The sequence below is a fragment of the Melanerpes formicivorus genome, unplaced genomic scaffold (genome assembly GCF_026170545.1).
Source record: "Melanerpes formicivorus ecotype bairdi unplaced genomic scaffold, bMelFor1.0.p_v2 SCAF_3, whole genome shotgun sequence".
NCBI classification, from domain to species: Eukaryota; Metazoa; Chordata; class Aves; order Piciformes; family Picidae; genus Melanerpes; species Melanerpes formicivorus.
Window position 1 is genome coordinate 10,565,697 of NW_027142355.1, and position 26,405 is coordinate 10,592,101.

General features: G+C 38.2%; 1 protein-coding gene across 9 annotated transcripts in view; it reads right to left on the reverse strand.

Moving 5' to 3' along the window:
- Positions 1-26,405, reverse strand: part of TAFA5 (TAFA chemokine like family member 5) — a 481,575-nt gene that overhangs the window by 281,062 nt on the left and 174,108 nt on the right. Inside the window, exon 2 of one of the 9 annotated variants that reach the window (XM_068166291.1) lies at positions 26,335-26,355. The exons of the other annotated variants lie outside the window; for them this stretch is intronic. Within the exon in view, the coding sequence (XP_068022392.1) occupies positions 26,335-26,355 (21 nt within the window). The remainder of the gene's footprint in view (positions 1-26,334; positions 26,356-26,405) is intronic. 9 annotated transcript variants of the gene reach the window in all.

Below are 26,405 nucleotides of genomic sequence, written 5' to 3' on the forward strand. Positions count from 1 at the left end.
ACAGCAGTGATACAGCATTTTTGGTCCATAGCTATGACAAAGACAAAAACCATGCAAAAATTGTCAACAAAGAGCTAAACTGATGAAAATCCAGACATATGCAGAGAAATAATTTGTTTCCCAACCATGTGATGCACACCAAACACCTGAGGAGAGCCCATCTTTCTTTATGTTCTCCTGGTCTTCCACAGAATACAGGGTGGCAAACAATTTCCTCTTCATTCCCAGACAGCTTTTGTAGCCAATACATCGCAAATGGTAGTACTGTTTCCTAGGGTCACATCTCTAAAACTTGACTGACCTTAGTCTGTGTGACACTGCAGGATTTATCAGCAGAAAAATTATGTGAATCAGTTGGCTACTGAAGACTTTCTTATAAGGACAGAATCACAGAAAGTGTAAATTTTAAAAACAGCTAACTAGTATATTTTAAAACTGAAACTTGAATCATATAAAAAGCTCCCACGAAGCAATTTTCATACTGAGCTATTTCTCTAGATTACCACTTGAAGAAGCCTCTAACGAGCAATGCAATGGCACAGCATCACTTTATCAATATGAATTAAATATACCTCAATTCATATAGCTCCAGATAAAGCAGCATTTACCTACCTTAGTAATTCCTGATTTGAACAAAGAATCTCGTTATTTAGTTACTATTTAATGTGTATATTATAAAAATACATGTGTGAGGAATCTTCTGCATTGCTGCATGGTAACCAACTGTGTTACTAGAAGTGGGCACCCAGAACACAGTACTTTAAAAGCTGTCTTGAAGAAGGCAGTTCTAGGCTTCTGAGGCTACTTAAGAAACAGGCTTATTCAAAATCAAATGCAATGAGGTTTAGTTTACTAAGCAATAGATATAAAACCCCCTCTGTTACATGAGACAATAAACAGCCAAAATAAAATTATTTTTGATCACAGTTGATCTAAACTGCATTGCTTCAGAAAGCCTGTAGTGAAAAGTGTCTATCCTCTTTGTAAGTCTAGAATAATAAAATGGGTTTTTCTTTTCTTTACTTTTCAAACAAAATAAGCAGTTAGAGAACACAGGTTTTTGAAGAGTATCCTAATTCTGTCGACCAAATGCTTGTAAAGTTTGCAAGTGATTTTGATTCCAAGTTGTTGTTTGTTTTGGGTTTTTTTTTGCCTGAGCTCAAAAGCATTGCCTTCTCTGGAAAACTCTTGCCACTGACAGAAGAAAACTATCACTGTGAACTTGTCCTCAAAATATGACTCTGATAGGGCACTACTAATTTGCTAACTATAGATTATTGTGGGCATCCTGTAAGCTTTAATGAGCACAATAAACATAGGAGCACAAACAGGCAATTAACCTCATTTTCCTTGCAAACAATGTCCAGAACAGTCTTTGTGCTATCATTTACCATATAAAAGAAAAGAAAGTGCTGTTGGGATTTTAAGGATACAAACAATAGGTTTATCTGTCAGCAACACTGCTTTTAAATAACACATGCTGCTCCTCAAGCTTGAGGTGTGGGCCCATGCGAATCCTCTGAGGTTCAACACAGCCAAGTGCAAGGACCTGGCAACCTCCAGTATCAGTACAAGTTGGGGGATAAAGGGATTGAAAGCAGCCCTGTAGAGAAGATAATGGTGGATGAAAAGCTGGACATGAGCCACCAATGGGCACCTGTCACCTCCATTGACCTGCTGGCCATGCTTCCTTTGATTCATCCCCTCTTCTCTGCTCTAGTGAGCTCTCACCTGGTGTACCATGTCCAGCTCTGGGGCCCCTCAGCACAAGAAGGACATTAATCTGTTGGAGCAGGTCCAGAGGAGAGGCACAACAATGATCAGGGGGCTGAAGCACCTCTCCTGTGAGGACAGGCTGAGACAGTTGAGGTTGTTCAACCTAGAGAAGGCACAAGGGAGACTTAATACTGTCTTTCAGTACTTAAAGGGGGCTTATAAGAAAGATGGAGACAGATGTTTTGTTAGGGCCTGTTGCAAAAGGGCAGATTTAAACTAAAGAAGGGCTGATTCAGACTAGATATAAGGAAGACACTTTTTACAATGAAAATGATAAAAGCATTGGAACAGGTTGCCCAGAAGGGTGGTAGATACCCCATCCCTGGAAATAGTCAATGTCAGGTTGGATAAAGTTCTGAGCAACCTAGTCTGGTTGAACACGTCCTTGCTTATTGACAAAGGGTTGGACTAGATGACTTTTAAAAGTCTCTTCCAAACTATTATGATCCTGACTCCTTCATGGATAGTAGATAACTCCTAGGTAAATGTCATTTACCTGGTAGAAATTACTTCATGCAATATTATAGATGAGGGGCTGACTGTACAGAAAGCAACTCTGAGAAAAAAGAATTGGGGCCATAGTGGACAACAGAATTAACATGAGTCAGCAGTGTGCCCTTAGAACAAAGAAGGCCAACATCCTCCTGAGTTGTATTTGTAAAAGTGTAAACAGCAGGTATAATAAAAGGATCCTTCCACTCTATTTACCACCTGTGAGATTAAATCTGGAGTGCTAGTCCCAGTTTTGAGCTCCTCAACACCACAAAGAAATGGATGTACTGGAACTCATCCATTTGGGGTCACTAAGCTGGTCAAGAGATCTGGAGCACAGAACCTTTCAGGGGAGGCTGAGAGAGCTGCATTTGTTCAGTCTGGCAAAGAGAAAGGCCAGGAGAATTCCTGGCTGTCTACAGCTAACAAGTCAGAGAATACAGAAAAGACAGTCAGACTCTTCTTGAAGGTGCACAGCAATGGTATGAGAGCTAATGGACTTTGGAAGTTCCAAGCAGATACAAGGAGGAAAAAATTACTCTGCAAGTGGTCAGAGAGTGGAACAGGGACTCAGAGATGCTGTAGGATTTCCATGCTTTGAGACATTAAAATCCTGGAAATGGCCCTGAGTAATCTGTTCTAACTGCACCAGATCTATACAAGTAGTCAGACTCAATGGCATATGGAGTTTCCTTCCAACCTATACATCTCCATGATTCTAAGATCATTTCTGGATTTACAGTGTTCAACATTACCTCTTAGTAGTCAGGCATTAGTTTCTTTCCAGTATGTTAACTAAACAAGTATTTTTGGATAATTTTTTTCTTAATAAATCTTGTCCTACATAAGAGTAGTCCAAAAAAACTCCACAATGCTTTAAAAAACAACAAAAAAAAAGCTAAGTACCTGTCACGACACAGTAAAGAATCTGTGCAACTGAATCATCATTTTAAACCAGAATAGATTTTTTTTTTAAATGTATGAAGTCAGCACTGTAAATAGATATTCAAAATATAATACTGCTTATAATCTCAAACAACTATAAAAAAGACAGTAGGTAACAAACTTTCAAGTCAGATAAAATAGGAAAGTTTCATAGTTTTCCAGTAAACAATATATTTGTAGATATTAAAACCACCTTATGAACTCCCAAATAGTACTGCTGTTTCATAGCCAAGTTGTGCAAACTCATTCTTCTTAACAGATTCTTTTATTTCTCTGCTGTTGTTAATTGTGTATTCTTTTTCTGTTAAAATTACTGTCAGTCTCAATACAGTTTATCAGAGTGGTTGCAATAAACTAAAAAGAGCAAAGCCTTTGTCTTCTGCATAATGATATATCATACAGAAGTGAATACTTCTTCATCACAATCTCTTGCAGTGACTCAGCAGAGAGCTTAAAGATTTGTTTTCATTTATTTTCAGTGTCTGGCTATTTTGATAAAAGCTTAAAAGAAAGACAGGAATTAGAAACAAAAGCCCAAAACTTTCAGAAGTGTGACTAAATAATCCAATAATCCTGAGTGACAAAGGAAAGGTTTTAGATCAATGTGACAGAATTAGCTAGTCATTAAGAATTTTAATATATTTATCTAATAATAAAAGAAAAAAAGGGGGGTTGATACAAGGATGCATTTGAACTAGGTTGGACTTGATGATCCTTGAGGTCTCTTCCAACCTTATTGATTCTATGATTCCACGTCAAAGACTCTATACGGTCTTCATAAGTGTCTTATTTTTTTCAGTGCAATGATCTCTGGGAACCTAGGGGGTTACCTCTATGATGCCTAATAATACCTCGTCACCTGTGGACACTTCAGTTTCCTCTTGCACATTTCTACTGCTGTTTCAGTCAGAATGTTTCTATCCTTACATTAATTCCTCAAGAGACCATGCCTAAGATATTCCTGCTGGAACAGGAACTGACGTCAAATGTCTCACAGCACAGGTAGACACTGACTCATGCTGTGTCTCACTCCTCTTTGCTCCACAAATTGACAGTTCTTGGCTGTGCAGAGGAACAACTGACTTCAAATATCTGCACAGGTGGCAGGACTTCCCACCACATTATACATGACAGCCAAATGCCAGTCTCTGTCCTGAGAGCTGCAACTGAACCCTCCTCAAGCTAAGCTCAGTAAAAACCATAATTTCTAAGATATTGAAAATGTAGGTATCGCCTTCCTCTCACATTATCATACCTCCTCCGCTTTCAGTTTTCTAAAAGCAACAATGAGAATGGATCAGGGCTGCAGAAGATGTGATGTGTTACCTATAAGGTTGCAGATGGCAAATGGAGGAATGTTCCATTTTCAACATCTGCTGCCATTCTGAACAAGGAATTTAAACTCCAGGGAGGAGAGGGGTTTCAGACAAATCATCTGTGCTTACTGTTTCCTACAGGCTCCTCGGAGTCAATCCAAGGCAGGGTAAGGAGGTAGTTATCCTATGTCCTTTAGACTTCATTCCAAGACATCTACTTTTCCCCAGAAACACACCAGGTGTCAAGAAATCATAATGCAGTTTTCTGGATTTAGCAACCAAACCCTTCTGTACCTTGAAGTTAAGCATTCACCGATAGTCAACTACGAAATTTTACTATACTTTTTTTTTATAACATTTACCTGGCAATTGCCATGTCCAAAATCTGTAGAAAGATCTTCTAAATGCACTAGCTACCTATTTCGACAGTATATTTTTTCTCCGAAAATCTACATAATCTGTTCAGTCCTGAAATGCCACAAAATAGGATTGTTACCCAGCTTCCAAAAAGGAAATGTACAAGTGACTTCAATTGTACTCTAAATGATAGTAGACACTAGGAAAAAAGCAAGCATTCTTTACCAATGTCAAGAATGAAAATATGGAACATGTATTACTATAAATCACCATACAACAGTGGGTCAGTAATTTATTTTTCAGAAATTGCAACTTTAATAATGCTTAAAATCACAGTGGAAAATACCATCACCAATGTTGAAAATACCATCACCAACGTGGAAAACACCATCACATAAAGAACAGGCTTTTAGTGGCAAGGGCCAACAGGCTTTTAGCCTGGAGAAGAGGAGACTCAGGGGTGACCTTATTGCTGTCTACAACTACCTGAAGGGGGGTTGTAGACAGGCAGAGGTTGGTCTCTTCTCCCAGGCAGCCAGCATCAGAACAAGAGGACACAGTCTCAGGCTGCACCAGGGGAGGTTTAGGCTGGAGGTTAGGAGGAAGTTTTACACAGAGAGCGTGATTGCCCATTGGAATGGGCTGCCCAAGGAGGTGGTGGAGTCACCATCATTGGAGGTGTTCAGGAGGAGACTTGATAGGGTGCTTGGTGCCATGGTTTAGTTGGTTGGGTGGTGTTGGATGATAGGTTGGACACGATGATCTTGAAGGTCTCTTCCAACCTGGTCTATTCTATTCTATTCTATTCTATTCTATTCTATTCTATTCTATTCTATTCTATTCTATTCTATTCTAAGAACTGGCTACGAAAGCTGGAGTCAGATGACCCAGATTCAACCTAACTCCTCTACTGACTCAGGGCTTATCTACCCAGGGAAAACAACCTATAATGGCTTCTCCTACAGGCACTCTTATTCCATTTGTCCTAAAATTTCTTTGTTTGGAAATTTAGTACACTTTAGAATTTAACTGAAGACAGCACAGAATACTTAAACCATGGTTAAATTTCATATGCCAGCTTGTTTTGCAAGATGTTCAGTGCGTAAACAAGATTTGATAAGGCTCAAAGTAATCAGTATACCTCTTGGTGCTTTGATGTATTTAAAGGATAAATGACAATAATTTGTGCTACATAAATCAGAGTAATATTTTGAATCTGAATATATTCAAGAACTATGTCTAGATCCTCAGTCATGCATATCTAATAATAACATGTAATTAGCCTTTTTTTAATTCTTTAATGATTATGTAAACCACTGTATTCTGACTTCTATTCTCAGCAAATCAAAGAAATCTTACCTATCTTATCTATACACAAAAGAATTTTAAGCTATATGTCTTGAACAAGAAGGCAGAAAAAAATTTGCTTCACATGTGAAAATTAAAGAAACTTCATAGTATCATAGTATCAGTCAGGGTTGGAAGGGACCACAAGGATCATCTAGTTCCAAGCCCCCTGCCATGGGCAGGGACACCCCACACTAGATCAGCCTGGCCAGAGCCTCGTCCAGCCTGGGCTTAAACACCTCCAGGGACAGGGCCTCAACCACCTCCCTGGACAACCCATTCCAGGGCTTCACCACTCTCATGGTGAAGAACTTCCTCCTCACATGCAGCCTGAATCTCCCCACCTACAGCTTCATTCCATTCTCCCTAGTCCTATCACTACCTGATATCCTGAGAAGTCCCTCCCCAGCCTTCTTTCCATTATCTATATATAAATTTATGTGTTAAATTGCATGTTAACCTGTAATCACTTAATACACTGTATTTAGAAATTATTTTAGTTCATCCTGCTTATGTATTTTTATAAAGCATCTTTGAATTCAGATTAAACAGAATTAATAGGTGAATGTAAAAACCAAATTCTTGATCAAAACAGAATTGTAACTTATAAAGATGCTTAATTTCCATCTGAATGAGATGCCTTAAAACTACAGGTATTCTTACTACTCATTTATGTTTGTTACAGAACTGTCATGCAATAACTATGTTTCCTGATAGCTCCTGACATTTCAGTAATCAATACGCATACTTGCTTGTTTGTACAAACTACTTAAAACTACCTAGTTTGAAGAGTCTGTTTCCAATGGAAATTGCACTAGAAAAAGACAAGCTAACTATGTCTGATGTAATGAAAATAAAATTTATTTACAGCTGAACATCACATAAAAAACAGCACTATTGGAATGATTAAAGACGCATTTCTGTTGAGAAGTTGTAATATTTCTGCACCCCCACAAAAAAATGCATCAGTAAGTATTGCACAACAAATAAAAGCCCCACTTGTTTTGGCTCAGATAGAGTTAAATTTCTTCAAAGTAGGTGCTATGAGGCTGGTTTAGGTTTGTGATGAATAGTGCTGATAACACAGGGACGATTTAGTTACTGCTGAGCAGTGCTTACATAGCACCAAGGACTTTTCTGCTTCTCAGACTGCCCTGCCAGCAAGTATATTAAGGGTGCAAAAGAAGTTGGGAGGTGACACAGCTGGACAGCTGTCCTCAGCTGACCAATGGATGCTCCATACAATACGACATTGTGCTCAGAAACAAAACCTGGAGGAAAAAGAAGGAATGGCAAGACATTCACAGTTATGGGGCTTGTCTTCCCAAGTAATGGCTGCACACAATGAAGCCCTGTCAAATGCCTCAGACAAATATATGACAAAGCATTGCAATTTGCTAGCTACATTATTTAAAACAAAACAGAACAAAAACAACCACGTATTATATCAAAATAGGGTGATTTTCTCATATTGTTTGTTCCTTTCAATAAAAGTTGGGGATTTTTTATATATAAAGCAAAAAAGTCCAGGTCTGCTTCACAGAATGGTAAACCGAGTTTTGCCTTTACATCAGATGGCATTTCAATGCAGGACACTAGAAGTAAGAGGAATCAGAATACTTTTAGGAAACTGACTCTTTATCTCCTCTAAGGATTTCAGATATTTGACAACATCCACCCAACTTCCATTTTATCTAAAATACATTTTAAATGTGTTTTGCAGGCGAGCAACCAATCTGTTTATATTTGTGGACTGCTTCCAGGAAGCATTCCACCCTCTACCCTTAACACTATCCTACAGATATTTTTATATATTTTTTCCCACAAAAGTCTTTCCCTTCACCAAAATTAGACTGATCGTGGCTACCATTTAGTGCAAAAAAAACCCATATCTGATTCAGCAATAGTGATACTCACATGTGTCCTGAAGGGACAAGCCCCAAAACATGCCCTAACAGACAACAGGCTAAGCGTCTGTGAATATGAAAACCTGGACATTTCCTGGGATTCAGATGGTCCAGATAAACTTGTAGCATGTGTGATTAACCTTGTAACACACCTGTGAACTGTGTGTGCCCCTGGCCATGTTTGGATACTCCCCATCCTATAGGTTCAGCTCTGTTACCAATGGGCATTAAATGGTCTTCAGACAGTATTTAAACCAGCCGAGATGGTAGGCAACTTGCCTGGGTGAGCCCAGAAAGCAACAAGAGGCAGATGCTGCCAGAGTTGCAGCTAAAGAGCAAACTACACCTGGGCTTTGCACCTGGACCAAGGCAACCAAGACTCTGAGAGCCCTGTGCCGGAGGCAGAAAGGGGAAAAGCCCCAAGAGAACCAAATCCTGGAAGAGCTGCACTGCTACAGCCCATGAACTGTGCATGAGAGAGACAGGCCCCTTAGCCCTCTCTGAGCCAAGAAAAGGCTACAGGAGTGCATGAGAGGAGAGAGGCCTTTTAGTCCTCTCTGAGACACAGGAAGCTACAGCCTGCGAGCTAGGCATGAGAGGAGAGAGGCCCCTTAGCCCTCTCCAAGCCATGAGCCATTTGAATTATAATTGCAGCATCTAGAAAGATACGGACAAAGGAGCAAGCTGTGAGTCCCCAGCTCACAGAATCCCTCTTGTGGGAAACTGCAGATACCGGCACCTTTATTTCCAGTTTAAATCACCATATTGGAAATTCTCAGATTTGTGCTTACATTGTTTAACTGTATTCATTTGTGGAATATATACTCACAACTGAATAACAGAACCTGTAAACATACTTTGTAAATAAGTTACATAAGTGATGTTTGAATATACCATTGCCAGAAATATTAAATACAAAATATAAATATATATTTTATTACAACATGTTCAAGTCTGCTGTCACTGAAATAAAATTTGTGGCCATCCCCTCTTGCATGGAAAGATTTGTGGTTTTAAATCCCCTACATTTATGTAGTTTAAATGCCTCTTTATTGTTAGAGGAAGACTAGTAGCATTTGTATGGCTTTTCCAGATCACTATCCTAGTTCTTCCTTCGAAAGAGAAGGATAAGCAGGAAGAAGAAGAAGCTATAATTCTGTAGCAGCCTAATGCTCTTGATTCCAACATTATTTTGGTTTTTTTCATGCTACCAGATCTTAATTTCATTCACTGACTATTTACTGGCACTATCGTTAGACCTGGCTATCAAGGATTTAGACAGTCCCTTCAAACAGTGATGAATGTTCCTGGTATTCCATATGTTTTGTGACATTTGAGGCTCCCAAGTACTACATTTAATCAGTGCAATATGCTTCAGCAGTTCTCGTTGTCACACAATCTCAAAGTCAAAAAGCAACAAAACAACCTCCTCCCAAATCCTTTTAAATGTGATACTTCATCACAGTTGCCAGCATAAATTTTCTGTTAGTGACGGCTCAGTTTTTCTTCCAAATCCACATATGTACCACTTCAAAATATTCATTCTATTTATGGAACACATAGTATTATACAGTGAGTTGTAGTATGTGAATACTCACAGCCAGATTTAAAACATGTGAATGGATTTCATTCAGATGCATGGAACACTGCTAAGAGATTATTCTTTTGTTTGTGATCCAAAGACAGTATGTCTTGAGTAGTTTAATGAAATTCCATCTAATTAGCTAATTAGAAGATATATTTGAGTCTTACTGACAAAGTGTATTTTACTATTCATGTAAAAAAAACTACAGGCTTAACTCTCTCCATTAACAACTCATAAATTTCATTTTCAAATACAGTTAGGCACACTTCACAGAATCACAGAACATTAGCAGTTGGAAGCGACCTCCAGAGATTGAGTCCAAACCCCCTGCCAAAGCAGCATCACATAGGGCAGGCCACACAGGAACACATCCAGGCGGGTTTTGAATGTGCCCTGACAAGAAGACTCCATCAACCTCTATGGGCAGCCTGTTCCAGTACTCAATCACCCTCACCATAAAAAAGTGTCTCCTCATGTTGAAGTATAAATTCCTGTGTCCTCACTTGTACCAGTTGTTTCTTGTCCCATCACTGAGCACCACCCAAAACAAATTATGACCTTCATCTTGACACCCATGCCTCAGATTTTTATAGATTCTGATAAGATCCCCTTTCAGCCTTCTCTTCTCAAGATGAAACAGCCCCAGGTCTCTCAAGTCATTCTTCACAGTCCTGAAATCATCCACACAGCTCTCCATTTGACTCTCTCCAGCAGATCCCTGTCTCTCTTGGATTGGGGAGCCCAGGTATGGTTGCACCAGGGCAGAGCGGAGGGGAGGGAGAGCCTCCCTAGACCTACTGGCACGCTTTCCTTAATGCATACCAGGCTGCCATTGGCACTCTTGGCCACAAGGGCACATCGCTGTCTCATGGAGAACTTGCTGTCCACTAGGGCTCCAAGGTCTTTCTCCATGGAGCCGCTTTCCAGCAGGATGACCTCTAGTGTCTACTGGTGCCTGGTGTTACTCCTCACCAGATGCAGAACTCTGCACTTGTCCTTACTGAACTTCATGAGGTTTGCCTTCACCCAGCTCTCCAGCCTGTTCAGATCTCATTGGATATGTTTATAAATCACTTACTGAAAATTCATTAAAAACTGAAGAAAAAAGAAACAGAAAAGGCAATGAAGAATTTGCATTCTGTCTTCTTGTATGTGCATACTCACAGAGGAGCTCTACTAACTGCTAAGAGGAAAGTAAAGACCCCTTCTTTCATTCTTAGCATAAAAACATACCAGGCATATAAGTAGATGCACAAGAAAAGAATAATAAAATCAGGTGAATATGAAACAATGATAAATAGCTGGGAAAAAAAGCCACAAAACAAACAGTAACAACAAAAAAACTCCACAACATATAACTATCAACTCTGTATTAATATCTTCTGGGAATGCATCATTGAACCATTGGAAGTTATGTTCCATATTCTAAAGAAAGAAGGGAATTACTGTGAGTCCTTATTCTAACTGGTAATGTCCATTTATCCCCTGCATGTACTTTTTTTTTCCAGCAAAGAATGATGTCCCAACAAAAGCAAAATTTTCTTTGCATATAAGATCTGTGAGGCCTTAATATCTTGTCTCATCAAGAACACCATCTTACCAGTTATCTCCTTCTGCATCTCTCAAATCAATTTGCTATCTTGCATTAATGACTTCTTTCACTCATGTCCTCGACAGGAAATATAAGGAGTTTCTGTTTCCCTCTTTCTTTTCATGAGCTGAAGAACCTCTGGCCTTATTTCTGCAAACATGGAATTTGAAATGCAGTTCTTATCTAATAAATCATGCAGAAATCGCTCCTTTGTTAATTAAGATAAGTTGGATGGCTAGGGAAATGCTAATAGATTCCATGTAAAGCCTTTGCATTGCACCAATTATGCTAATGCTCTATGATGCATTTTTCTTATTTTCTTTCTAATTGGAGAGACACAGAAAATAATCCTGTGAACATTTGAAATTGATGGCACTTATTATCAAACCGAACACTAGGCATTCTCCTGACTTCTAACATTTTCTGCTGCCAGTGTTTTTTTGTTTTGGTTTGGTTTTTTAAACAGCTTTCTCTAGAGACTCAGAGGCATAAGCATCTCCAGAAAAGATCATCTCTTCCAAGACTCAGTTCCCTATTTTAAAAGATGCAGCCAGCATCCTCTCCCTACAAAAATTCACTGAAACAAAGAGGAAGACTCCTGTGAGTCATGATACAATGCAGGCTAATCCAGGCAGCCTTCCCTCACTTATTCCATAATCTTTTGCTATCAGCACACAGATTACACAGATCTGCATCATGCATACCTACAAAGGGCAGAAGCAGAAACTCACTACAACTATGTATGAAATTCATAATTTCTTTTTTAATGTTTATGCACAATCCTGTATATAAACACAATGCCTAAAATTTCCTTCTCATAAATGAAAACTTATGGAAAAGTGATGCTCACATACAGCAGATTAATCTACCACTGAAGCAATGCATTCCTGTCACTGTCAGTGTTTCAACACTGTTTTCTTGTTCCTGTTTCTCTGTTGGTATGGGGGTGGTTTGTTTGTTTGTTTGTTTTCCCCAAATCTATAATTGTTAGGGGTTGACTTCCACCGCTGAGGTAAATCTGGTAAATCTGCTGTTCAGCTGTATTACCAGTGCCATCTGCATTCACCCAACAGTACGTGGGTCAAAGACAGTAAAATACCCAGTCTCAGTGGTCTGTTCTGGGGTATAGACAAACTTCTTCAGAAGGTTAGCTGAACAATGTTAGTCCTAATATTTTCCCTAAAATTCCCTGTCCATGCCTAGAGAGGTTGCCTAATTAAAATAATATATTTACAGATAAGAACTAGTGGTTACAATTCCCAAAATGCTACATCTTAACACAGTGCAGCACTAGTGTGACTATCATACTTAATCTTGCCTTTAAAATGTACTTAGCTGTGATTATTTAAATTGCATTTGGAAGTATACACAGGTAACTGCCTCCCTCACCTGACCTTCAAACAGTTTTTATGGTTTTCACATTAAAACATTTGGAAATTTTGCTGTACTAGTACAGGAATGCACTCAGACTGCTGAACCAGCAGGTACGCAGCACACTGAACGGGGCAGAATGTATGGGGACATGCCCTCCCTTTCAGATCACAACATACCTTCATGCAAACCTGCCTTGAGTTTGGCATTTTACACTAAAACACTGGAGAAATTGCTAGCTTAGTTGAAAAACAGCACTGGTGTGATTGGTATATGTTCTGCACTGCCAGTTCTACTGCAATGAACAGTAACTTGCAAAAGAAGCCTGTTAATAGCTGACAGCTATAACATTTTACAAGGTTGCAGCCACATTTCCTTTAGCCTGTCTATCAAAGCACATATTGCCATGAAGGCTTAAGTGACAACCCATCTCTCCTTCAGGTGGACATGACATAGACAAATAGCCTTTTTAAAACCAGACAGCAAGTGAATCTAGAAGCTTTTTTTTTTTTTCTTTCTTTTTTTCTTTCTTTTTTTTTTCTTTTTCTTTCCCCATAAATTGAACAAAGCATTACAGAAAATTAATTTCTAATAAGAAAAATCTACATGCTAACCTGAGCTTATTAATCTTATACTTCAGTACAATGTTATATAGGCTTTCCTTTGAGTTATGGTAATGTAAACAATTCTGTCTGAATTCCTCTAGAAAATCTCCATCACTGGAGAATGTTTGCTCACTGCAAGCAACACTGTTCAGAAAGACCAGCACTTCCCAGGTAAAGCAGAGATCACTTTCTATATGCAGCAATGGTTGCTATTACTGGGCTTAGACATTAAGTCCTTCTTTTTCCTCAAAGTGGTTTTCCATCATGCAGTGAAACAAGGCCCATATGGGTCAGTGCAACAAAGCCCATATGGGTCATCCCCTTTGACTGATAGTGCAACCATGGTAGCACTTAAAATTCACAGCAGTAGTCCCTGTCCTTGTAGCAGAGCATGCAGCAGGTATCTTTTTCTCTTTCCTTGCATCCTTCATTTCCAGAAATGTTTCTGGCAACACAACTACACAAGTCCTCTCAGAAACAACTGCTTTCAAATGTTCATACAGAAAGCTATTACAGGATCAACTATATTTGTGTATTGTCTTTTGCCTACTAACATTATAGTGACTTTTACGCTATTTTAGAAGCAACATCCTTCTGCCATTTAGCCAAAACATCTTCTACCTGAAAGGCATACAATTTCTGTGTGGCTCAAACTGAGCATTCCTAATCCATGAGTAAAAGACCTTCTGCAACAGATTATAGCTACATCTTGAAATCATTAATCAGAAATGTTCCTTTTTCTTCATATCTTTAGCCTGGGATTGCTTTTATTTTTGCTGTATTGAAGTACACATAAAAGCTAATGTTTACTATTGTCAAAAATATGTTCTTTCAGAATATGAGAAGGCTTAAACCACTCCTGTTGCTAAACTCCTGGGATAATCACTATGCATGAGCACTTTCAATAACAAGTAAACTTGATTTAAAGACTTCATACCTACAAACCTAAGGTTGAATTTTCAAAAACCGAAAGAATATCCTGAGTGAACAAGTCTTACTGAAATTGAAGAGCTAATCAGGAATCCAAACCTCCTCACATACACCTGACTTTAAAACATCCTTCCACCTCAGACTCATCATCAAAATTTCCATTAACATATGCAGCACTGAACAAATATTCCATAGAGAGAAAAATGTAACGTGCTACTTCACAGCTGAGATAAACACCTGACATAACAGCACCTTCAAACAGATGGATCCCATGAATGCACACAAATCCAGAGCACCAAGACTATGTAGGTCAAACCTGCCAAAACCAGAACAATATGAGAATAGTAAAAGACAGGATATGAAATTAACGGAAGAACAGGTTCCACAGAACACGCATTACATTTCTGATCACTCAACGTCTCTCTCGGCAGAGACACATCAAATACCTGCAAAAGATAAGCTTGAGAACTAAAACCTACATCTTTGCCAGATACTAAAAATCATGGACCTAACAGTGACACATTATTATTTCTCTCACATTCTCTCCCCAGATAACTCCTCCATGTTCCACAGGTAATAATTATCTGTCTCTTTTCATCCCACAGAGCTAACAACTTGAATACCTCCAGCTTTGCTAACAGCTTCAACCATCCCACAGGTTAAAAAAACCCTACTGTTGTTTCTCAAACTGTATATTAACTGAAGATAATTAAATTAAACAGACTAACTATTTTCAACATACAGTTTTTCATTTCAGTTTTGAAGAAATGGTACATAGGAACTGGCTTATTTTTTCCAATATAACTTGCTTATAAAATTCACACACACACAAGTTTTTGAACCACACAATATGAAGACTTATAAATATGTATTTGCATATTTGTATAAATATGTATTTATACATAATATATATATGTATATTAAACCTCTTAGTACATCACAAAAAATTTGCCACACAAAACCATTAAAATACTTTCAAAGATACATTATCACACCTCACAACCACATACTGGTTTAATTAGGCAGGAAGAGATAAAAATCACGCAAAAATAGGACTACATAAAATAAAGGCCTCATTTCATCAATCCCCCTTAACTCGGGGGAAGACACCATAGCCTTAGACTATAGAGATTTGAGTTGTATTTTAAAACTTCAAAGATCCAGTATCCAAGTATTTAGGTGTATCATATATGAAGAGGTTTCTTCTCCCAAATCCTCAGTAGTATGATGTATGCTCATTATTTTTGTTCTGTTTGTTATGATTTGAGAAACAGAACCATCACTTATCTTAACAAACTTTCATACTGTGGAAAGTACATTTTTTTAACTATTGTTTATATATATACATATGAACCTTCCTTTTCAGTACTAACAAACCTTCTTTTGTCCTTATAATAATTGATATCTGGTACTTGCTACTGTTTGTCTCCTCTGGATGATGTCCAATTCATATTTTTCTTTCTTTAGGGCTAAGACTAGGCAAACTACTTCTGTGACATCCCACTCACTGAAGGAAGCTCAGTAGCAATTTGATGTGCTGCAGATGATGCTTCCGTCTGCATGTCCCAGGGTTATTTGTCCTTTCTTATGCAAAAGAATCACATAATGCATTAATTTTAAGTTGTAGTCTTTTCTACCAGAAAGACGTATTTACACACTACCGCTGCCTACATAATGATTTCCCATTTTGTATATAAATATTTGATTCTTAATTTCTGTGTTGTAACGGTTCACATTTGTTTTTACTGAACTTCATCAAGGTATTACACCCATCTGTCAATCTCACGTTGCATCTGACACTCAGAAGTGTTATCTCCATGCTATCCACAAAAAAAATAAAAATGCTTTCTATTCCAAACAATTAATCTTTTTACCATTCTCTAGTTGCATCTAATTATTCTAGTGGATCTAATAGAAGGTACAGACCTCTACATTTAATTAATTTTATGATGACAGTTGAGTTCACAGAATGTGCAGTTTCTAAATATGGTACACATGCTGCAATATTCAACTGGTTATTAAAATAGCTTATATAATACCAGAAAGAGGACTGATATTAAGCGCTTTTAAAAAGAAAGATATTTCAGTATATAAAGGGAAAAAAAAATTCTGAAGAAGAAAGTAAACTAATTCAGCAAGCACAGATTACATTGAAGAAAATAAACAGCCATGACTTTCTAAGACATGGAACACACTGTAAAAAAAAATAGAAAAAAAAAATCACAAACAACCTCCACTAAAGACAAAATGCTTATAATAATTTAAAAAATAAACCCCAAAACTGCAATATGTTTTCTTCATTGCGTAGTCTCTTGAACATTAAGGAATACGTAGTGTACAGGAAAATCGACAAGTCTATCATCAAATCCAAAATCAGATGGAAAAACATCTTCTAAACTAGGTTTTAAAAGAACTTTATATTGCTTTCAGATTTTCAAAGATCTAAAACCAAGAGAACACATATAAATGCCTTCAAAATGCTGTCTTCCCATTGAGTGCACAATACTGCAATATACATTCATCCACTCTAAAGCCGATTCAGCACCTACAGTAAATGATTGTATCTTTGCTTCAAATCTCCCAAAACATCATTCAAATATGATTGGTTTATCCTTAGTAAATCTCTACAAGACATAAATAGTTGTACCTCTTTACAAATGGATTGACAGAGGCAGTGTGTCTTGTTCACAGTCTAACAAAACGAGTGTGGCAGGATGAAACTATTTCAAGTCCCAACACTCTTCATCATCTACCGTACCATCCTTCCTCTCCACTTTCCAAGTTTTTCTTAAGATGGGTCCTAACAACAACACCTATAGCAGAAAAAACTGTTTTTTTTCCCTGATGTGCCTTCAACTGTGCCACTGGATATGGAGAGTAATACAATCCACCTCTTTTTGAATAAAAAAAACCCCAGGGAAAATTATTTTTGGGGTGTGTAACTGAAGCCTCGTAATATCAAAAACTGATGCATATATGTTTTGCCAGTTTTACTATGTATAAACCAAGCACACCATATTCATAGCATGCATATCATATTCACAGCAAAACATAAGTTAATCAGCAGGAGGATTAATTGCTTAAGAATTGTTCATTGACACTGATTCTTGGCAGTTGCCTTCAAACCCTTCCTCCAGTAGCAATTTTTTTTACTTGATAAATCTAAGAGGAGGAGAATTCAAAGGTTTCTGGGTTAAGCATTTCAAAATTACTATAAATGGTGCACTCTGTAAATATTGAATGAAACAGTTCTAGAATTGACAGTTTAAGCATTTCACAAGTTAAGATGTAACAAATTTGTTCCATCATGGGAAGCCATAAAGCAGTTAATACAAAGAAATGTAGCAACACGTAAGAACTTATCAATATGAAGAAGCAGTAAGTAAACTAACAGTTTTCTTCGAAACTCAGGTCCTACATTTGAAGGATCATTGATTCTTAATACTTTTCCATAAATCAGCACTTACTAATAAACGAGCAGTAAAGCACCATGTACTACTGCCTTTAGAACTGGGAAATGGCATAATAGGCTGACACATGTTTACACCTACACAAACACATGGATTTTTCCACTGCCACCACACACTGATCAGGGTGCAGTGATCAGCTATTGCTGGGAAAGGAGCTGGTACTGCAGTGCAGACAGCAAATAAAAGCTGCCACTTTCCTATTTTTAAGTCGTTGCTTATGGTAAGGATGGATTGAGATATGCTACTCCTTTCTTTCAAACCCATTCTGGGATTCTGATAAATTTTCCTAGCTGTCTTGATTAGGAAACAAAAGTAAGGGGAAAAAAGTGTACAGAGACTAACTGGCAAAATATCATTTCTGTTTGTCTACAGAGAGCATGACATAATACTTACAGAGAATGTTTCTTCATATTCATTCTTATAAATTTAGCCTGAGGGAAGCTATTGCCCAGAAGCGATTGCCCAGAGCAGAACTAAAGCTAACAGGGAGAGATTTTCCAGTTTTGAAAATTACTGAGATTTCAGTACTATTCTCATTTTGAAATAAAGCTTCAAACCAAATCCATCTCTTAAAAAAAAAAAAAAAAAAAAAAAAAAAAAAAAAAAAAAAAAAAAAAAGAGTACATAAACATTTAAAAACTAGGGAAAACAGCACGGTTCAAAAGTATGCGTGCTTTGGCTTAAAAATCAGCTTCAAGCCATCAGTTAGAGCACCAAGGATACATTTTTACATACCACTTTGTTCTCTGCACAATGCCACTATCATCTTTTTTTAAAATTATAATATATTTTGTTCTACATGTCCCTTGAGATACAATAATAATGTAATTCATACTAAGAGTCCTAAGGGTTAGTGGAAGATGTTTTTATTGAACCTGGAAAAGTATTTCAGAATACTACACTTATGGAAAATATAATTGACATTTCAAGATCTTCCAGAAAGTCTTATGTTGCTGCCTACTCTCCTGAAAGACTGGCTCCTATCTTATGGCACTTTGCAGAAGAAAAAGGGTTAATCTATCTCCTGATGTTTAGCTGTGCTCATCCCTTCTACCATTATGTATGCACAATAACTTAAGGCTGAAAAATAAAATCAGAATACACTATAATATGTACATATCTCTGGCAGCTCCACAGGAGATTCCACTGACCCATTCTTCACTCTTAGGTTCAGAGAAATGCCATTCATGTCTTATTGTTGTCATGACTCTTTGCCATCCTGTATTAGGGCTATTTAACAGAGATATCATATGATTAAGCAATAAATAAATAAAAAAAATAATCAAAACTGTGGATCAGATATATAGAGGGAAGAGCATGGGGCATTAAGAGGTAGGCAAGCTGTGCTGCTGCATCTGATGCTACAGCTTTTACCCAGCATTCTTTCCATTTCCACACATCTGGAAACAGCATGAGAACTTCTGCTAGTCAGCTGTATTGCAGATTCCCTACGTACACAAATGTGCACACGCACATCAAATCCTGATTCAGTAACAACAGCCTGCACCTCACTCATCCCTAAACACTCATTCCCTTCATTGTTTCAGCAGTGCTGAATTACTATCCACCCTCTTTCCTGTTCCTGTATGATGGACCTTGGTTCCTCCCTTTCACATACCTAAATCCATGTCCTGTCAGCCACTCACACATCACTGTTCTCACTTGTCATTTACCTTTCAAAGTCATATACCTTGATGTTCCCATTTTTTATTTCATATGTCTATGCTGCAGATAGTGCCATCTTGGGTTTGAGCAGACAGAAGCTCTTTTACCCATCCCCAAAGGAGAAAAACATTCCACACACAGAATTGGAAAGTTAGATGGAAATACTACTCACAAATATTTACACAAATATAAAATACCCAAAGTCACAGTCAGCCTCAGCCCAGTCCTTCAACCTGGGCTTACAACAACCTCATTAGGCCAAAAACCTTCCAAAACCTCCCCCCCAGCCAGGCCTCAAGGCCAAACTTCAACGCCCTCCCCCCATACCTCCCTGCTTCCTCCCCATAAAGCAGGTCCAAATGGCACAGAAAAAATTAGCCAGGCCACTCAAAGCTGAAGGTCTCAGCTCCCCCCATGAAAACACTCAGGGTGCTGGGAGAAGAGAGATGGAGGGGGAGTGAGAACAGCCTGGGTTGTCCACTTAATATAGGGGAGAGGAAGGGTTACAAAAGATAACATTTTTCTGGTGTCCTGAGCTATCTAGTCCCTAGAGGACTTTTCTTCTCTATGGTTAAGACAACCAGTCTTAAATCCACAACAAGGTAGCTCTTCCACCGAGGCTCTGCAGGAAATAAACTGCTGCCATAAATTAAAACTACTTAGCTTAATACAGGGTAAAGAGTTCATGTTTGGAGGGAATGGTGAGACAGACCATGGCACAAACCCCAGCCTTTCTCAACTCCTTTGTCCTTTAGGATGGCCTCCCAAGGGACACTGCCAATCTATCTCCTGAACCAGCCAAAGGCTGCCCTGCAGAACTCCAAGGTGGCAGTTCTGCTACCCCCCTACTTACCTCTCCGAGAATTGAAAACTATTATTTTACGATCACTAACATGTGAAATAATAAAAACCTTTAAAATAAAAGGGTTTCATAAGATTATCATAAAGAATAGAAGTTCAGAGTTTTTCTCAGATTAAATTCTGTTTTGAACTCTCCTTTGGTATTAAAAAGAAAGTTAATCAACAGAAATTACTTCCCCATAGTCAGAGGGGTTTCCCCAGCAGTCACAGGCTATTGTTGAAGGCAGTAGTTATGGCTGGGACAGCAGCTGTACTGTGCTAACACTGTGCTATCTTTTGTAAATTTTACTTCATTGTGCTGCTTGTTTTTATACTTCTAAAGGTGTCTTTCTATGCTAGCTACTTTCATAGTAAAAGCCTGACTGTGATCAAAATACTGAGGCAATTTCTTCATGAGTTATTCACAGTAGGCATAGCTTCACATTTGATGCATTTTAGAGGTTACACCAGAACCAGGAGAACAAATTTTGGACACAGCTTCCTATTTCATTTGCTTCCCTTGATGGGAGATGAGAAGTCACAGAAATGGGGAGGGGGGAAGATGCAGGAAGAAAGAAAGACCTCTTTCCCAACAAATGTTGGATTTAGGCAGAGAGACAAACATCCTTATCCAAAAGAAAGTCACAAGCTACAAATTTCAAAATTTTAAAGTATAGTAGCTCAAAATGTTCTCCTTGCCCTTATCGTTTAACATATCTGATCTTAATTTGGTTTAGAGACTGAGAAAAAGCACAAATAATATTAAAAAAAACTGATGCTATTATCCCCAGAGAAGTCAACACATTTTCTATCATACAAGGAGGTATACCCTGATGTGGATTAAAAATACTAAGGTAGCAGGTTGAGGTTCACAATGATATACAGAAGAGAAGACATTACCCATCAGGTAGTTTTATAAACAGCAGAGTCCAGAAACACCTGAAACATACTTTTCTAAAAAAACAAATACATATTTTCAGTCACAAGAAATATAAAAGACTGACACTGGAATGTATGCCAAGTACTACACAAAACACCACTCTGCTATTTATCACATTGCAAACAACATATGCTTTATACAGTAACAGGAAACTGACTTTACCTTACATTTGTAACATTTTTATTATGTTTCTGTCCAATAATCCATCTGTGAAACTTCTAATGCTCTAACTACTATTTTATTACATAATGCTTTACAAATTTGCCTTTTAACAATAATTTAGAACTCAGGAAGAGTTCTCAAATTCGCATTTAGCTCTATGAAGCAAAAAAAAAAAAAGGGAGAAGCTGGCAAGTTTTCTGGCTAGAATTTAGTAAATTTAAAAAACAACAGGAAAAAAGTTGTAATAAAAGTAAACAAAACATTTATTTTAGCTAAAGATTCTTCATATAGATGTAGTATATGTGTATGCATATATATATGTATGTATGTATATAAAATACCTGCACACACTTAAACTGGTAAGAGATCAGTTAAAAAACTGAGCTCAGTTATACTGCAAGATCAGAATCCACATAACAACTTTTGATTAAAAGACTAACTGTAAATTTACACCCACACTTTCTTCCTTATGTTACCCAATTGTGTTTCTATGGTTACTCAATTTTAGAAATCTCTGAGTGTTACAGAGACATGAATAATGAGCATTCTCCTTTATCAATATGTTTCATGGAAAAATCAACCAGATAGATTTCTGAGTAATTTTCTCTTCTTTTATTTTTTAATTATTTTTAAAATACTACATCAAACATACATATAAAGAAACCAAACAAGTAGACCTAAATTCCAAAGAATTAAAATAGAGTTTGAACTTAATTCCAGTTCTAAATTTGAGTAAAAACTTTTTTAATCCCTGTTTAATGCCTGTGTGTATTCCTTAAAGTTGTTTTTGTTGGTTTCTAGTGCTGACATCAGAAAGATTAGGAGAAAGGGAAGGGAGAGAGAAGTGCTTTATGTTTGATAGGACAGAAAGTAATCCAAGCAACTATTCTTGATTTAAACTTCATTCTAGAGGCAAGTTATTGTTTTCAACAATAGATGTAGACTTGTTCAGCTTTTGGCTGAGGGCTGTTATGTTGTAGGATGCACACAGATACCAAGCTACCTGTAAATCTGGGTTGTCATGACACAGATATAGAGAATCCTTTTTTCCTGAGCCATCACTTTCAAAGCATTACTCATTTAACAAAAACCTTCCATGCTAAAGTATAGTAGGGATAAAGAAAGGAGAGGTTACAGAATCACTGCTTTAAAAGAATGAGGTTCATTGCTTCCTCTTTTTCTTTCCCAGTGGTATCACCTATATGAGTGTGTTTATTTTGCAGGCACAAACAATACCTGTTAAGTGCATACTTTCCATGTAAGCTGTCAAAATTTTCCCTCCAAAGAGACAGGCTTATTTACAACTCCACTGATTGCAATTCATGTGTTATTCCCTCACTGTGGCTACCAAAACAGGTAAATAAGAACATTTTTGAAAACTGAATAGAGAGAAATAAATGAAGAAAAAAAACACCACAACAACATTTTTTTAAGTATTACACTAGTGACTGAAATACTGGGGGGGAAAGGCCAAATGGTATACCACCCCATCCCATTGTCTAACATTAATAAAGATAGTAAATAGTACTGATCCCAGTACAGACTCTGAAAGGACATGACTTGTTACTGGTTTCCTCTGACATTTAAGCCATTGACTATAACTCTTTGAACATGGCCATTCAGACAGTTCTTTATCCAGTCCAGCATGTCTTCCAACAGAATCTGCTCTATGATCTTACCTGGCACAGAGAGTGAAGCTGACTTATTAATAGCTCCCAGAGTCCTCCTTTTTAATGTTTTAAAAAAATGAGCAAGATGTTTCCCTTTTTCAAATTACTGGGAACTTTGCCTAACTGCCACTTTTGACATGTGATTAAGCGTGGCTTGAGAACTACCCCAGCCAGTTCCCTCAGGGCTTTTGAATGCGTCTTGTTAGGTCCTGTGGACCTATGTATGCCAAATTTGGCCTTAAACCAACCAGTTGTTCAAGGTGATCTCAAACCTCATCTACAGTGGGAGAGCCTCTATTGTCCCAGTCTTTCTCCTGAGGTCCAGGGGCTTCAGGGATGTAAAACAAAATTTCCATTGAAAACCAATTCAAAAAACCAAAACTAACCAACGAAACAAGAACAACAACAAAGAAACAAACAAACAAAGCCCACAAATGCTTCTTGAGACTACCTACTGTTTAAAAAATGATAGTAAATATTACTAACACTGGTAAGAAAATCAGAATTGGTATCTTTAGATACCAAATTCTGAATAAAATTATCAAGATTGTACACAGAATCTCAGCCCCAAGCATCCCAAATAGCCCAGTTAATAAAAATCTTGTTTGCTAAATCAGTTACAAATATAAATCTATTACCTATCGACAGTTTAAATTTGCAGTGACTACTCACTTCAAATATATTTGTATAAAAATGTAACATACTCTTATAGGCTTAAAATACCACTGAATTAAATGTGCTAAGATGTTACCAACCTGAATCTGCATCAAGGGTCAAGCTTATATCCTTCTATGTAAGGCAAAGATCAATTCTTACACAAAGCAGAAAGAGCTGACTGGATCAGAAGTCAACTGATACTTCGAGGACTGAGGAACATTTCTGGTTTGGACTTTATCTGGTTTTGTTGTTGTTTTTTCCCCTTCTCTGGTCAATTCTTCATTTGCATTTCAATAAAAAAGCACTTGAAATTGTATTTCATTAGCTCTCTTGACAGATGTCAGGGCTGGAAACTGTTCATGAATCAGGATGTTCAGCCTCCAGCAGAGTGTTACTTCAATGACAAGCAAGACAGACTCAGTAGCTTCCAAGGCAGTGCTACATTTTTGAGGGACATAACTCCAAGGTCTTTCCAGATAACTTCTTTCAGCATTATTAGCTAACAAACTGTAGAATGAAATTAAGACTCTACTGTACTTTGTGCAGGTTCATATGTAGCATGAAGCTCCCAGCTGGTGGTTGGTCACAAGTGGTGTTTCCCTGGGCTCACTGGTGTGGCCACTCCTGTTTAATATCTTTATCAATGATCGTGATGAGGAAGTTAAGACCACCCTCAGTAAGTTTGCAGACAACTCCAAGTTAGATGGGAGTATTGATCTGTTTGGGAGGGCAGGAAGGCTCTTCAGAGAGATCTGGACAGGCCAGATTCATGGGCTGAGGCCATGTGCTGGGTCCAGCACTTTGGCCACAACCACCCCATGCCAAGGCTACAGGTATGGGTCTGAGTTGCTGGAAAGCTGCTCAACAGAAAGGGACACGGGGCAGTTGATCAACAGCCAACTAAACAAAACCCAAGTGGTGTGCCCAGGTGGCCTATATAAGGAACAGCATGGCCAGAAGGACTTGGGAGGTGATTGTCCTACCATACTTGACACTGGAGAGGTTGTATCTTGAGTCCTGTGTTCAGTTTTGGGTGCCACAGTATAAGAGAGACATAGAGGTGCTGGAGCAGGTCCAGAGAAGGGGCAATAAACTGGTAAAGGCTCTTGAGAATAAGTCTTATGAGAAGCAGATGAGGGAGATGAAGTTTTTTTAGTTGAAAGAAAAGGAGACTGATGGGAGACCTTATCTCTTTCTACAACTTTCTGAAGGAAGGTGTAGAAAGGTGGGTGCTAGCCTCTTCTCACAAGTCACAATTGACAGGACAAAAGGAAATGGCCTCAAGTTATGTCAAGGGAGGTTTAGCTTAAACTTGAGGAAAGCTTCTACACTGAAAAAGTTATCAAAGACTGGGGAGGCTGCCCAGGGAAGTGGTTGAATTGCCATCCCTGGATGTATTTAAAAGCCATCTAGATATGATACTCAAGGATATGGTGTAGTAGTGGCCCTGGTAGAGTAAGATATTGGACTTGATGACCCGATGGGCTTTTCCAACAACAGCGATTCTTTGATTCTGTGATTCTGTCATTCACACCACTGTGGTGGTTGAACCTCAATGTCACTGTCACCTCCAGTTACACAGGAAATAACATCTAACACATGCAATGCACTGTCTCAGCTCTCAGATTACTATCTACAAACATGCACTACAAACAAAGAAATGACAAGAGGGAGAGATGACAAATCATTATATCTTTTGGACTAAATCAGTTTTGGTCCACTGAACAGTGTATCTGTACCCAGGTGCAGGCAGTGCTGGCTGCAGGGCAGACTCTGCGAGAAGAGCCAGAGTTGCCCCATACTGGACACAGCCAGTTCCAACCAGTTCCATCTGGCTTTACGTGACAGGGCACAGCAGAGTCCCTCAGCCACGATGGTGGCTCCTCTGGGAAAATGTATTTAAGAAAGGGCAAAATCACCACAGACCAGTGAAGAGTGAGAATTTAAAAAGTGTGAGAAAGAGCCCTGCAGACAGCAAGGTCAGTGAAGAAGAGGGGGAGGAGGTGACACAGGGGCCAGAAAGGCAACTCCTTTGCAGCCCCTGGGAAGGACCATGGTGAAGCATATCGCCCCTCTGCAGCCTGAGGAGAGGACCATGGTGGAGAAAATAATCACTGCAGCCTGTAGAGGACCTTCATGACAGAGCAAGGGGATGTTATCTGAAGGAGCTGCGACCCAGTTGGAGCAGGTTTATGCTGAAGGACTACTGACTATGGAAAGGACCCATGATGAAGAGGGGGAATAGTGTGAGGAGGAAAGAATTTGAATTTTAGGTTTCAGTCTTCGATTTTAAAAAAATATGTATTTTTCTTTTAAAAAACATCATACTGCATTGTGACTTCAAAGCTGTCAAGAAAAATACATCAGACGATAACCAAACAGTATATAAAGAAAATACATGAGATCTCTGAGCAACTTACTGTGCCAGCTGCCCTGTACTGCCTTTTTACAAGGGAAAGTAGTAAGGAATTAGAGGCTTTTGTAAAATTAGATTGGTGGAAGGAGATCATAGCACAGGAAAGGAAGAAAGTAAGAACCATGAGCAAATTCACCATACTGGTAAGGGAAAAAGACTTTTGCATCCACACTTATGAATGACTAGACAAGGGAAAAGTACATTAAAACTAGCTAATGGAAGACGTAATAACAACAGCTACAATTTCAACAGGGTACAAGAAAGAGGGAATTCCAATAAACTAGTAGCTTACCACAAACTTCATGTGGTCCTTCTAGGAAAATCACATCAAGTATTTCATGTTAACAACAAAAAAAAAAAAAA